Here is a 14,454-nt window from a genome sequence, read left to right on the forward strand (position 1 = left end):
TCTATACATACATACATACATACATACATACATACATACATACATACAATGAATCAAAATGATTCAGCTGGAAGCTGGATTATGCACTCTGCAGTTAAGAGAACGTGTTCCTCTTGCAGAGCCTGGGTTGGGACCCAGTACCCATAGGTGGCTCACAACCACCGATAACTTCAGTTTCAGAGGACTCCAACACCCTCTTCTGACTTTTGTGCACACAGAAATGCATGTGGTACACATGGACACATGCAAGCAAAATACTTATGCCCATAAAAATCAATGAATCCTTCAACTGGTGTCAGTGTAGTAGGGCACACCTTTATTAATCCCAGCCCTCAGAGGCAGAGGCAGGTGGATCTCTTTAATTTGAGGTCAACCTGGTCTACAAAGTGAGCTCAAGGACGGCCAGAGAGATCCTGTCTCCAAACAAACAAAAGGCATCGAACTAAACAAGATGTAATAATAAGCAATAATATGTGGGGACACACGCACACACACACACTAGAAAACACAGACTATAACGAACACAAATCTATAAAAGAGAAAAAAGTGCCCCTTACAGAACGGCAAGGACACCCAATGAGTGTTCTTGAACATCTAAAGCCCCAAGCACAGTGTCCAAGTGGGACAAGTTCTTCGCAAGGAGTTCTCCACTCTTGTTGATGAGTTCACAAAGCTGAGTCATCTGCCCTGCAAAACACAACACTCACGTTAAGTTAGGATGCTCACCAGACTAAAGCGCTCTAACCAGACTTCCTTCTCAAACGCTTGGATGATTTGTTATGTCCTCCTCTAAGACTAGGATGGGAACTGCCTCAAAACTAGTCAGAGGAAACACTAGACCTCCCAATCCCCTTGGTCTCCAGAAAGCACCTGCAGTTTCTTTTTTTTTTTTTTTTTTTTTTTTTTTAAGGATTTATTTATTATATATAAGTACACTGTAGCTGTCTTCAGACACACCAGAAGAGGGCATCAGATCTCATTACAGATGGTTGTGAGCCACCATGTGGTTGCTGGGATTTGAACTCAGGACCTCTGGAAGAGCAGTCGGTGCTCTTAACCACTGAGCCATCTCTCCAGCCCGCACCTGCAGTTTCTAAAGCCAGAAGTCTGCACATCACTATCACCGTCCTTCTCAAAACCAAGCAGGACTTGAGTTATGCCTAAGTTCCTCAGCTCCACTCCTTTCCCTCCCATGTCTTAACATGGACGTTATCACTTCTTGTGTGGCCTGCTTGGTGTACCGTCTATTCCAAATTCCTTTATTCCAAATTCTATTTCATATCACTCACACTCAGTCAAATTACACCAAAAGCTTTAAGAAATCCAAACACTCCAGCTCATTTTTCACGGCCAACTTAATAGCTGGTTTCTATTTTTCTAGCCATGCCTTTTACCATTTTCCCACAGCCGCACTCTTCAGTGACACCAAGCTGAGAAAACCAAGATTTCACGCTCTCCTTCTGTGCTTCTACAGTCTTCACACTGACTCACCTCCCTTCACTCGTTAGCTTAGGCCTTCTCTCTGCCCTCACCATACTCCGTCCCCCACGACTGACTAACCCCTCCTCTGTGCCCTCAATGCACTACAAGGGACAGCAGTGAGCAGGTAATTGAAAGTAAATACATGTGTAAGGATCTACTGAGCAGCTAAGCAACACTCCTCGGATTAATCTCCAAACTGTTAAAAAAAAAAAAAAAAGTTCTAGCGTGGCTAGGAGGCAAAGGCAGGTGGGTCTCTGTAAATTCCAAGCCAGCCAGGATTACATAGTTAGACCCTAGCTCCAAAAATGTGAGTGCTTGATTCCAGACAGTATGTCTATAAAACTAAGCAGAAACCTCTCCCATCCAGATCCTATACTCCAGCTAGCCTCTTTTCTCAGAAGCAACCCAGTGTTACCAACGAATGCCACAGCCCACCCGTATAGGGACACTCACCCATGCACGCATGCGGTCTCTTTATTCACACAGGTGGTGACACTGTGTTGTGTACACTATGAAGCATCTCTTTGCTATTTAAGGATGATTCAGATTCCTTTTCAGTTCACAAAAAGTAGATGCACTTTTCTTCCCAGCTGAACAGCAACCCATTTGTTTGTATTACTTAATTCTCATTTTTATTTTGTGTCTGCATCTGTATGTGAGTATGTGCACGTAAGTGAAGGTGCCCAAGGACACTGAAAAGGGTTTTGGATCCCTTGTAGCTGGTGTTACAAGTGGTTGGGTGTCCGCTAACAATGCTAGGAACTGAACTCAGGTCCTCTGTAAAGCAGTCTATGCTGAGAGCTGTTCTCCAGTCCCACTTAATTACCTTATTTAGCAGTAAGAATCTCATTGTGTAGTGCTGGCTGGCCTTGATATCCACCTGCCTCTGCCTCCTGAGTTACAGAATTAAAGGAGTGCACTCCTATGTTCACTCTTTCTTAACTAATCCTACTTGTATGGTATGGATGAGTGATTTATGTGAGGGGGAAAAAAAAAAACACTCACAGGTATGTACCTGGCCTGTGAGCTTAAGTCTGTCGCTAACAAGGAAAATGAGAATTATTATTTCGCCACTTAAACCTTACAAAAGTTAGGTGGACAACTGCCCGGACACACCTCATACAAATGGAGACATGAGGGCTGGAGAGATGGCTCAGTGGTTAAGAGCACTGACTGCTCTTCCAGAGGTCCTGAGTTCAAATCCCAGCAACCACATGGTGGCTCACAACCATCTGTAATGGGATCTGATACCCTCTTCTGATCTGTCTGAAAAAACAGCTACACATAAAATAAATAAACCTTTAAAAAGAAAATGGAGACATGAATTTCAAGGAATTTCCAGACGTCGAAAGCATTTTTACATGCTTTCTGCACTCAATTCCTTTAACTCTGTTAAGGAGAGATTACATTCTCCTGGCTCAAGATTATGTATGGCCAAGTGAGGAGATGAATGAACCAGATGGTATGTGAATTAACGGGGGGAATAAAGCAACAACTGTACGGCCTAGAAATGGAGTCCGACTACTGAAAGCTCCCTTGGAGCTCGGTACGACCAAAATAGGGGTGGAGGATTCCGAGCGTGCGCTGCTGGCCAGCCAAGACTCAAGCCTTAGAGCCAAGGAGCCTAGAAAAGATTCCCCTCCAGCCACTGAAGAGGCCTGGTCAGGGGGTGGCTAGACCGCCAGGACAGATAGGACTCTAGACCAATCACCGAAAACCAGTGACGGCCAAGGGACCAATGGACGCTCCGGAATGTCCCTAGCGGAAGTCACGCCCCCAAACTGTCAAGCGGTGGCTGGGGCCCGAATGGGGGCGGGGGGTGGGGAAAGGGGGAGGGGAAGGAAAGTCTCCACGGCCCGAGACTGGGGAAGACGAAGGCAGGGACTACGGCGCCAGACAGCACGAGGAGTGCTGCTCACGACCGTGCGCTCCTACCCTAAGTACCAAGGCCTGAGCAGGTCCAGGAGAAGGTAGAGCTAAGGGCGGTCCCAACATCCGCACCGGCGCCAGGGCATACCGGCCCAGCCCTACGGCCCAGGCCTCACCTTGAGCTGAGAGCTGTCGGACACTGTTCACGAACTGCTCCAGAGCAGACGCCATGTTTCCCCGCTGGTGGCCAAAGCAACAGAGGTAGCTCGCGCGGGAAAAGGCGGCCGCTCTAGGAGGAGGGGCCCGGCGACCCACTAAAGCCTGGAGGGAGGTTGTGTCACTTCCGCCGACCAAGCGCCGCGAGATCTTACCTAGCTGAGGCTCCTCCTGTCTCTATGGAAACAGTTCCGCTAGTCGCCGGAAGTTAGTTCCCCTCCCTCGCCTTTCAGTGTAATGTACATGTGAAATCTGTGCTCGTGTTAAATGGAAATAATGAAGAAAGGAAGGAATAATACTTAAGCACAAGATTTCTGGGCCCAGTTTTGCTTAGAATGGCTGAACATTTTTTTTTTGGTTTTTTCTTCTTGTTTTTTTCTTTTTTTTGGAGCTGGGGACCGAACCCAGGGCCTTGCGCTTGCTAGGCAAGCACTCTACCGCTGAGCTAAATCCCCAACCCCTAAACATTTTTTAAAACCTAGCTACATACTTCCAACACGGCTCCATTGCCACTTTCGGAAGGTACATGTCAATGGAAAAACCATACCTTCCCTTCCAGAGGCAAGGGAAGTGGGAGGATGGGGAATTCATATGTTGCCGAGGAGTAGTGGCTTTTATCTAACCACCAGAAACCCTTCTGTATTTGAGGTTGTGTTCATTTCTGGACATACACAGTGCCTGAGACCTAACAGCTTAGTGCTGAAAAGTTTCCCAAATCAAAAGTATAACATTAGGAAGGTTTTGAATTCTCCTAAAGCTGAAAATTAAACCCCAAGCAATTCCCCGGGTTTCTAGCCTCTCCGGGTCTAAACTGTGACATTGATTTTTCTCATTCCATCTCTAATTCCTTATATGACTCTTCATCTATCTGTAAGTAACAGGTTAAACTTTTCACAAACTTCTCCCTCTGAAGTAAGCACGTAATCTAAGGCTAAGGGGTTCTGATAGATAGCACTGCACACTTTAGGTTCCCGCTTGGCTAGGAACTAATTCCTAGGGTTTCTAGTGCTATAGCAAAGATGACAAAAAGGTACTTTGTATCACTTTATAAAATGAATGAAAGTCCTTTTTTTTTTTTTTTTTTTTTTTTTTGAGGGAGACTGTGAATGACTCTTTTGAAATGCAACAGGGATCCAGGGTGTTAGTGTTACAGCTCTGAGGGGCAAGTCCCCCCCCCCCCCCAATACAATTGTTGCAGCTCTGAGGGGAAGTACCAATGCATGTGTAACAGCTAGGGAAAGAGTTCTCCAATGGAAGTATTATAGCTCTGAGGGGAGAGGTTTCCCCTAGGTAAGTGTTACAGCTAAAGGGAACGTTATTCTGGCAGTCTGGAGCCAAGGAATACACACAACAAACCTCACTCAAGAGATTGGGAGAGGTACAAGAGGGTGCTGCCTCTACTTCTGGGAGAAGCAGAGGGAACTGGTCAAGAGACAGTCTTATACAGACTTTTTTGGGGTAGGAGTTTTACAGGGTGGAGGTTTCCAGGGTGAGGATTGGTGAGATTTCAAGCCAAGCCCAAAGACTGGTGAGATTTTGTGCTCAGGGATTGGTAGGTTTGAGGGCTGAGGAATTGGTGGGTTTTGGTAGGTTTTGAAGTCTGGAAGAAGACTTGGACTTTTTAACTTACATAGGGTCTTGGTTATACCGAAGATAAAAATCAATTTTGTGGCCATTCTTCCATTTCAAGTCTTCTGGCTGGAGGTGTGACAAATCTTTTCCTGGGGAGATGCTGTACACACAAGTACTTATCCCAGAAAAGGAGTCCACAACAGACCAAAAGAACAGACACCACCAAAGTCCAACTTGGTTGAACCAATGAACTTTACTGGGATTATTTATAAGAATATAAGAGAGGGGTTACTTAGAGGAGTAGAAATGACTCAAAGCCTTACTGCAGTATGGATGACAGCTCACAAAAGCTGAAACCAGAAACACTGCACAGCATGAAGGAAGCTCAACAGGCTGGAGAGCATCCTTTCTTGCTGACTTGGTTGTTTTAACACTTCCAGGCTGCTGGGATGGTTTCTGCTTCTTCCAGGCAGCTTGGTCTCAGAAACTTCTTTTCAGCTTGATTTCTCTGAGACACTCAGTCAAGTCTTTATTGCTTGCTCAGCAAGAAAGGAGCCTAGTGAATGTGGTCAGTTTCAGGAACTTCTGAAGTTATTTTGAATTGTTTACCTTCCTGTTTAAGGAGCTTCCTTGTAGGATGGAATGTTTCACTTGGAGGAAACTGTCTCACAACAAGGATATTGAAGAAGATTATAGGTTCCAGGTTTACAGTTAGAAATGGCACTATCCTTTGGAAGAGTACTGCTTTATCTTTATCCTTCCAAGTGGTCAACGAACCACAGCTCCAATAAGGGAAGAAACGCCAGTCCTGGGTGGCATATCTAGACATAACTAGAACTTCACACAAGTACTTACCATTAAGCCTGTACTTTTTTTTTTTTTTTTTTTTTTGGATCTGGGGACCGAACCCAGGGCCTTGCACTACCACTGAGCTAAATCCCCAACCTCAAGCCTATACTCTTGTTCCCAATACAGACCCACATGTGGTTCACTCTAAGTTGAGCGGGCATTACTTATGGTATCACACATGTCATGGCATAAGGATATTAACTGTTTGGGGTCAAGAATGTGGATTCAGTTGGTCTGGTTACACGGGACCATTTCCAGACTTGTATCTACTTCTTAATGGGGGATCACTGTGGGTTGAAACAAGTATATTGATCTCCTAGTTGGCAGATGGAACAAGTAGTCTTATTATGTCTGCAGGCCCCTAAGACCTTTTCTTGGCAAGTGAAACGGGTGTGATAAAGTAAGGTTTTCATGATGGCTTGGTCATGTGGAGTATTGCAGATTTCATGAGACAGACTTAAGTGTAGAAAAAAGGCTCAGATGGGTAACAACCAGTAGCAGTGAATTATCGTGCCCACAAGAGGGAAAAGAAGAGAAGTCACTTGCCATGTTTCTAGTTGACGAGTGCAGTCTCTGCCAATCCTATGGCAAAGATGAGGGCAAGGGTCACAGTAACAGATCATGGGCAAGGGATGACAAGGACAGTAAGAGAACCGATATAGGAAACAGTTTCTTTATGTCACCAGATAGATGGCTCTCCTCAAGCTGCTGTCACATAGCTGAGTCTGCCCCTGGCTGACTAAAGTGGGGCTGCAGTCCTCTGTGGTCTCTGGCCCACAGTTCTCTTCCTCCAGATGACTGTGTGCTGTGATGAGCCATCCGTTCATTCTCGTCTCCAGAAGCTGGTTTCTCTCCGCTGTGGTGAATGTAGATCCCACCATTACTACACCGTGGATAAAGTGGCAGTGAATGGATCCTCCAAAGGGACTTTAGGGATTGGCCATCCCATTCTTTTACCCACATAGCATCTCCATTTGTGGTTAAGCTCCCTGCTTGGATGGTATATAGTAACCCAGGATAAGCCAAGAGCCTGCATTTGTTGTCTCAGGGTAATGTTGCCCAACCCCTGTATAATCTGATAAGGGAAGGCAGGAGTCCATAAAGGATAAGAGGAGAACCCTCTGTGTCTAGTAGGGCCAGATCTAATACTTAACCAAGCAATTGGCAACAGCTGGTCCCAGACTGGAGGACACTCAGTGAAGTCCACAACTATATTTTCAAATGGGGCTCTTCCAACACTCTGTACCCTAGAAGAGACATTAGGTCCACAACTCAGGTTACTTTGGGTACACATTTCACATTGTATACCACCTGGGCTATGCTGGAGAGTCAAAGGATGTAGAAAGGTCATCTCAATGAGTCTTTAAGAACTTCCCACGTGAAGTAGGTCTTCTGGTGCAACTGCTTGACACCACCTGAGACTGGTCTCAGGAATTAGCCATTTTCAAATCCCCAGCATCCACCTGGGAAACAGATCTCACTTTCAGTCTTAAACTGAGTGTTCATGAAGTGAGTTGCTGGGCTCCCGTTCTGCCAATGGACTAAGTCAGTGCATAGGGCACAGCTCCCTATGCATAGGTCCTATTGTTCCTTCGAAGGCTACATGCTTCATTTCTCAGTCTTCTTTAGTTTCTTCCCTTGATGCTCTCCAAAGCATACAACTGTCACCTAAAAGTTCTAGGATTTCCTCTTACATTTGTTTTGGTTTTGTTTGTTTGAGACAGGGTCTCACAATGTCGCTCTGGCTGTCCTGGAACTCACTATGTAGACCAGGCAGATCTCAAACTCACAGAAACTGCCTGCCTCTGCTTCTGAGTACCCGGGTTAAAAGTGTGTGCTACCACTCCTGGCATGAGCTCAAGAATTTCTTTGCCATGTTATCTTTTCTTTCTGAGTTGGTTAGGCACTTTTGGTTCTCTAAGGCTCATGTACATGAGGGCAGAAGGCATATTTAAGAGTCCACAGGTTGGGACTGGGGATTTAGCTCAGTGGTAGAGCGCTTACCTAGGAAGCACAAGGCCCTGGGTTCGGTCCCCAGCTCCGAAAAAAAAAAAGAACCAAAGAAAGAGTCCACGGGTATACAGACATACACCTTAACTGCAGTGGCAGGGCCCAGGTCAGTGAGAAGCTCTGCCTTTGGCAGAGATTTCAACTCAGTGACGAAAGTCAAGCTGACCATGGAGTACCCTGGAAGATATCCTCCCTCGTTCACAAACTGCCACCATTGGTGAAATACCCAGCATCCAACTGGTTAGAGAATACTCATCCATGACTGGTGCAGTCATGGTCTTGATGGTCTAGACCAACAAACACTGGGGTCTTGAGGTTTGAGGTCCACAGTACTTCTAGGTGAATGCAAGTTCTCACACATTTCCTGGTAGCTGATCATCTGGGCATTAGTTAGCCAGTATTGTCCCTTGTATTCCATTGTCTTTTTTTTTTTTTTTAAGATTTTTTATGTGTATGAGCACACTGTAGCTGTTTTCAGACACACCAACAGAGGGCACCAGATCTCACTATAATGGTCATGAACCACCATGTGGGTGCTGGGGTTTGAACTCAGAACCTCTGGAAGAGCAGACAGTGCTCTTAACCGCTGAGCCATCTCTCCGGTCCTCCTTGTATCTCATTGTCAACACTGTGAGTGTGGGGCTGAGAGTATTAATTCTCTTCCCACAATCAATCTGTCAATCTTTGACACTATATGACAAAGGCGGTGAGTGCCTAGAGCCAGGCAGCCAGCCTGGCACAATGGAGTTAAGCTGCTTGGAAAGGTCTGCCACTGGGCAATGCCATGACAGCAACACTTGGGTCAGGACCCCTACCTAATGCCAGCACGCTCATGCATGCATGAGTGTGGATATCTGGATGTCCTAAGGTCGGGCACATTGGTGAGGGTTTTCTCAATCTCTTCAAAAGCCTTCTGTTGTCCTTGTTCCCATAGCAAAGGGTCTTGCTCTCCTGCTTTGTGGCATCATAAAGTTGTTTTGACAAGATGAGAAATTAGGTATCCAGATTCTCTGTGGCCCAGAGGAACTCCCAAACCTAGCATTAGGTGGATGAACTTTCACCACCAGCCTGCTTTCTCTTTGAGACAGCCAAGGCATCTGACTCATTCTTGGCAGACTTGTGTCTTTTTTTTTTCTTCTTTTAAACCATGTGGCCACCTCCCACAGGAGGGTAAGGAGCAATTGTTTTAATTCCTAATAATCTTCCTGTACCCATCTGAATGCAGTGTCCAGTCATGCTGGTTTGATGGAAAAGCTTCTAAAAGAGAGGCTAACTCGTGGCTGGGGATTTAGCTCAGTGGTAGAGCGCTTACCTAGGAAGCGCAAGGCCCTGGGTTCGGTCCCCAGCTCCAAAAAAAAGAACCAAAAAAAAAAAAAAAAAAAAAAAAAAGAGAGGCTAACTCAGAGGCAAAAATGATTCAAAAAAGTTTGAGTTCTTGATGCAGTCTAGTCCACATTAACTGGCCTCTGTCACCATTTTCAGGATCTTCTTTGGGAAGATGAAGATTGGTTGCCTCTGAGGGGCCTGATGGATACAGAAAAAGATATTCTTTTTTTTTTTTAATTAAAAAAGTTGTGTACACTAGTGTTTTGCCTGAAATTCTGTGTGAGAGAGTTCCATCCACTGGAACCTGAGTTACACACAGTTGTGAGCTGCCATGTTGAGTGCTGGGACTTGAACCCTGTTCCTCTGGAAGAGCAGGCAGTACTCTTAACTGCCAAGCCACCTCTCCAGCCCTGAGAGTGGCGATACTAAGGTCCAGACATGTGATGAATGCAACGGGATGAGACCCAGGACAGGATAGAGATTATGGACAAGTGGGTGTAGGGTAGCAGGTGGCCTTGTTTACTGCTTATACGTCCTGACCTGGCCAACAATCATCTGTTTCTGTTTATAGCCAGGCAGGAGGAGAGTTGTGTTCCAAGACGACTGGCAGGGCTGGAGGAATCATAATTACAGCCAAATTCCTAAGACCCAAACAAGCTTGGTGTTTCAGAAAAAAACATACCACCACCATTTCGCTAGAATATAGTACAGGAGGGAAGCCATGCTTCTCTGTAGCACATGTAAGCATCTATTAGATGTGTACGGCTGTTAAGCAAAGCATCTGATAATGTGTACAGATTCACTGTGTGACTTGAAAGGGCAAGCAGGTAATCCTAGAGGAGGCAGGAGGACAGTGCTGGTGGGAAGTCCCCCCAGGCCCTACTTCGGAAGTTGTCTGGAAAACCAGACTTGGCACTTACAGACCCCATGTATAAGGCCAATAAGAGTCCTGGTACCTGAGAGCAGGTTTCTGCTCACAAAGAACTCATGGCCCCAAACCAAGGCAGGGTTAGGGTTTATAAGGTCAAAAACCACAATTAACATACCAGAGGCAGGCAGGGGTGGGGTGAGGTGGGGTGGGGAGGGGGTTTTAAAGGTTTCAGTTCAACTTAAGCTGTAAAACAACAGACATCCTGGCAAGGGTTTGGGGAGTGGCTGGGTAAGCTAAAACTTGGACAAAATGAAGTTACTCTGGGCAGTACAATGTAAGATGCGTAAGTGTTTGAATGTGACAGGTGCTTATCCTCCCTACTTAGACTTCCAGCCATCCCTAGGTTACATTTAATAACAACACATTAGAATTGCTATCAATAGTTGTTATGCTGTATGGTGTCAGGGGAAAGTGTACATATGTCCACCACAAGTGAAAAGTTTATTTGTGTATTATTTATCCATTGCTTGATCATTTATTTTTGAGACCGATTCTCACTGAAGACCGGGCTGGCCTTGATCTTAGAGAGCTCTGCCTGTCTATGCTCTACCTCCCAAATGCTGGGATTAGAGGCAGGAACCACCATGCCAGTCTCAGAAGAAATTTTTAAAGAATATTTTTGAGCTGCGGTTAATTGATTCTTCAAATGGAAAAACCTGGTGATATTGAGAGCCAATAGAATCTCAAAGTACAGAGACAAAGAAGTGAATCCTATGACATCTTTGAGTCAGTAGAGCCAATCTTGTCTGAAATAATTCTATTCTGGATCCTTTAACCAAAAGATATGATTCCCCTTGTAATAATCCACTTGAGAAAGATACAGACGGTTAGCATTCTGGCTAAGCTCCACCCCCATAGTTTCCTGGCAATGGCCAGGTATGCTCTCTGCCCTACAACAGCCAGGTATGCCTGACAGTATAAAAGGGCTGTTTGCGGGGTTGGGGATTTGACTCAGTGGCAGAGCGCTTGCCTAGGAAGAGCAAGGCCCTGGGTTCGGTCCCCAGCTCCAAAAAAAAGGACGACCAAAAAAAAAGGGCTGTTTGCCCTCTCCTCTCTCTCTTGCTCCTCCTTGCTCTCACCCTCTATCCTCTTTGTCCCTCTCTCCCCATTCCTGTCCCCACTTCTCTCCATGAGCTCATGGCCGGCCTCTACTTCTCCTCTTCCTCCTCCTCCTCCTTCTCTTCTCTCTCTCTTTCTGTCTCCCTTCCCTCCCCCTTTCTCTCTGCCCTACTACCCTCTTAACTCCCCTCCCCATGCCCTGAATAAACTCTATTCTATACTGTCCTGTGGCTGTTCCTCCAGCATGGGCCTGCTGAGGCACCCCCCACTTCCCCAGACCTTCATAGAACGTATCCCGCCCCTTTATCCTTTCATAAACAAACATTGGTGCCGAAACTCAGAACATATCTTCTCTTTATCTTTTTATAAACACATCACAGGGGCTGGAGAGATGGCTCAGTGATTAAGAGCACTGACTGCTCTTTCCAGAGGTTCCTGAGTTCAATTCCCAGCAACCACATGGTGGCTCACAACCATCTGAAATGGGATCCGATACCTTCTTCTGGTATAGCTGAAGACAGTGACAGTGTACTCATATAAGTTAAATAAATAAATCTTAAAAAAAATCACAGAACCATACTGATTAAGCCAATTAAAAGTGTATGTGTCCTTTATTAGCCAACAGCCAAGAATAGGCTCATACCTCAGAGTTTCTTGTTGCCAAAGCTCAGGAGTACAGTGTTTTTAAAGGCAAACCCCAGGAAGATCATAATTTACATGGATGTTAAATAAGGGTCAGAGTAACCTTGGAACATTTGTTTCTGGCAGATCATAGTAACTATTTTAGATACAACATGACCATTACTTATGGCTTGTGTCTTTTTCAGTCACTAAGTCTGTATAGACATTCTGGTTAATGCATCTGGAACATGGCCCATCTTGCAGAAATCTCAATTGTATTGTGAAGACAGATGTGATTGTTTTGGGTGTAGAGGGCTGAGAATTGTTTAAGAAAACACCAAATGGGGCTGGAGAGATGGCTCAGAGGTTAGGAGCACAGACTGCTCTTCCAGAGGTCCTGAGTTCAATTCCCAGCAACCACATGGTGGCTCACAACCACCTGTAATGGGATCTGATGCCCTCTTCTGGTGTGTCTGAAGACAGCTACAGTGTACTTGTATATGATAAATAAATAAATCTTAAAAAAAAAAAAAAAAAACAAATGGGGTCAGAACAAGATGACACTACCTTGCTGATTCACCCTTATCATTGAATTGTTTAAATCTGCATTGTTTCCCGTGCTCTTGGCTGGGAGTGTCCTGATACCATAGTCTAAAGGCATTGCACCTAGTGATTCTTTCGGGCAGGTGTTAGCGTGTCACACGACTTTCCTGAGACTAGGAATTGGACCCAGGGCTTAGACATTAGACGGTGCATTCTGTCTACTGAGGTACAGCCCTAACCCACAGCAGCATTAGTGCAAACCTAAGCTCAGATGGCTACCTTGTGTTAAAGCAGCAGACGTGACTACAGGCTCAGCAAATGAGGCAGACAAACCAGGCTCGGGCATGTATCACTCCATCCCAGCTCATATCAGCAAGCACTGTGCCAGGAAAGATGGTCTTCCCTGCTGCATGCTGGCACAGGGACACTGAATGACATCTCGCTGAAAGACAGTCACCCTGGCCAGGATTTTGAGGACTGCCAACACTGTGCTGGGAGTCACCCAGACAATTCACAACTGTCCCCATTCTCTTTGTTCTACCACTTTGAAGTTCAGGGTGACTGTGCTACTTTACCCGGCCAACAAAGCACAGCTGAAGTGGCCTCATGGACTGTGCTGTGTGACTTTTCCTGGAGAGACATGACAGACCAAATTAAATATTTCACCCAAGGCCAGCTTGGTGAACCAATGAGTTTACTCCAATTACCAACACTCGAAAGGGTGAGGGGTTAGTTAGAGGCGCATGGATGACTCACACAGCTGCATTAATAAAAGGTCCAGCTTGGAATGGCTCCAGAAAACTGCAGCCCTGCTGCTCCCTGCCCAACCTGCAGGGAGCCCCTACATAAGAGCCGCCTCTCTCCAGCTCTTGTCTATCGCCTTGAAAACCTTGTGAAATAGGAAGATCCTTGACTGTGACCAGCTCTCTAGCTGCAGGTGGGCTGACCTCAGGAGTTAGAGTCCCAGAAGCTCATAGTCACAAAGCTTTTCCTGAGTCAGTGGATCTAGATCCCTGTCTCACGAATTTGAAGACTGAGTTTCATAGACGACAGGGAGGGTGAGTTTCTTTTAGAGATCTGTTCATTTTGGATATACGAAGGTTTTGCCTGAATGTATGCATTGATACCACACACATGCCTGGTGCCTGAGGGGGCCAGAAGAGGGTGTCGAATCTCCAGAAACTGGAGGTACAGACTATTGTGAGCCACTGCCTGGGAGCCGGTGACATGTCTGTCTGTCAGCCTGTCTGTCACTGTCCTCTTGTTCTGGTCTTATCTAGGTAGCCATATTATGAATGCATCATAGGTGAAGCTTCCCCATCACTTCAAGAAAACAATCTCACACAGATTGCTTGGGCCTCTGGCAAGTCTCGTCGTTCATAAATCCCATGTAACTTGCTTGGCCTTCTTGGACATGATCTCTCTAGCTTTGTCATTATCTTTCTTATTTTGGAAACATCCAGCCAATCCTCTTTAGGGCAGTCTTTTTTAATCTTAAAACAAAAAATTCTATCCATCCATCCATCCATCCATCCATCCATCCATCCATCCATCCATCCATCGATCTTTTGGATGTTTTGCCTATATGCATGTCTGTGCACAATGGACATGCAGTGCCCAAGGAGGCCAGTAGACGGCGCTAAATCCTCTGGGATAGAAGTTAAGAGAGTGTTGTGAGCCGCCAACAGGGTGCTACCAGGAAGGACAAGGTCTTAACATACAGAGATCTTTCTTTTCTAAAAATACCTCCATGTTTGCACCCTTCGAAACATTTTTTCTACCTACTAATTCCTCTTTTAATAGCATGAGGCATAATAGCACCCTTCGAAACATTTTTTCTACCTACTAATTCCTCTTTTAATAGCATGAGGCATAATAGCAATTAACAAATTTATAGACATATTTGAAGACTCACTGTTGAATCCAGTGCTGTCAGGCTGGACACAGAGCATCTCTTCTTCTTCTTCTTCTCCTCC

The 14,454-nt window shown here is 45.6% G+C and overlaps 1 protein-coding gene across 6 annotated transcripts in view; it reads right to left on the bottom strand.

Moving 5' to 3' along the window:
- Cops3 (COP9 signalosome subunit 3) overlaps positions 1 to 14,423 on the bottom strand; it is a 34,205-nt gene extending 19,782 nt beyond the window's left edge. For 2 of the 6 annotated variants that reach the window (XR_005489723.2, XM_063268612.1), the window contains exons 1-2: positions 3,528 to 3,691; positions 558 to 687 (exon numbers count right to left, since the gene is read on the bottom strand). Coding sequence is in view for 5 of the 6 variants with exons in the window: in XM_063268612.1 (XP_063124682.1) it covers positions 558 to 687; positions 3,528 to 3,582 (185 nt within the window). In the remaining variant the exon portion in view is untranslated. 6 annotated transcript variants of the gene reach the window in all.
- Between the last annotated feature and the right edge of the window lie 31 nt (positions 14,424 to 14,454).

Source organism: Rattus norvegicus, chromosome 10 (assembly GCF_036323735.1).
Source record: "Rattus norvegicus strain BN/NHsdMcwi chromosome 10, GRCr8, whole genome shotgun sequence".
NCBI classification, from domain to species: domain Eukaryota; kingdom Metazoa; phylum Chordata; class Mammalia; order Rodentia; family Muridae; genus Rattus; species Rattus norvegicus.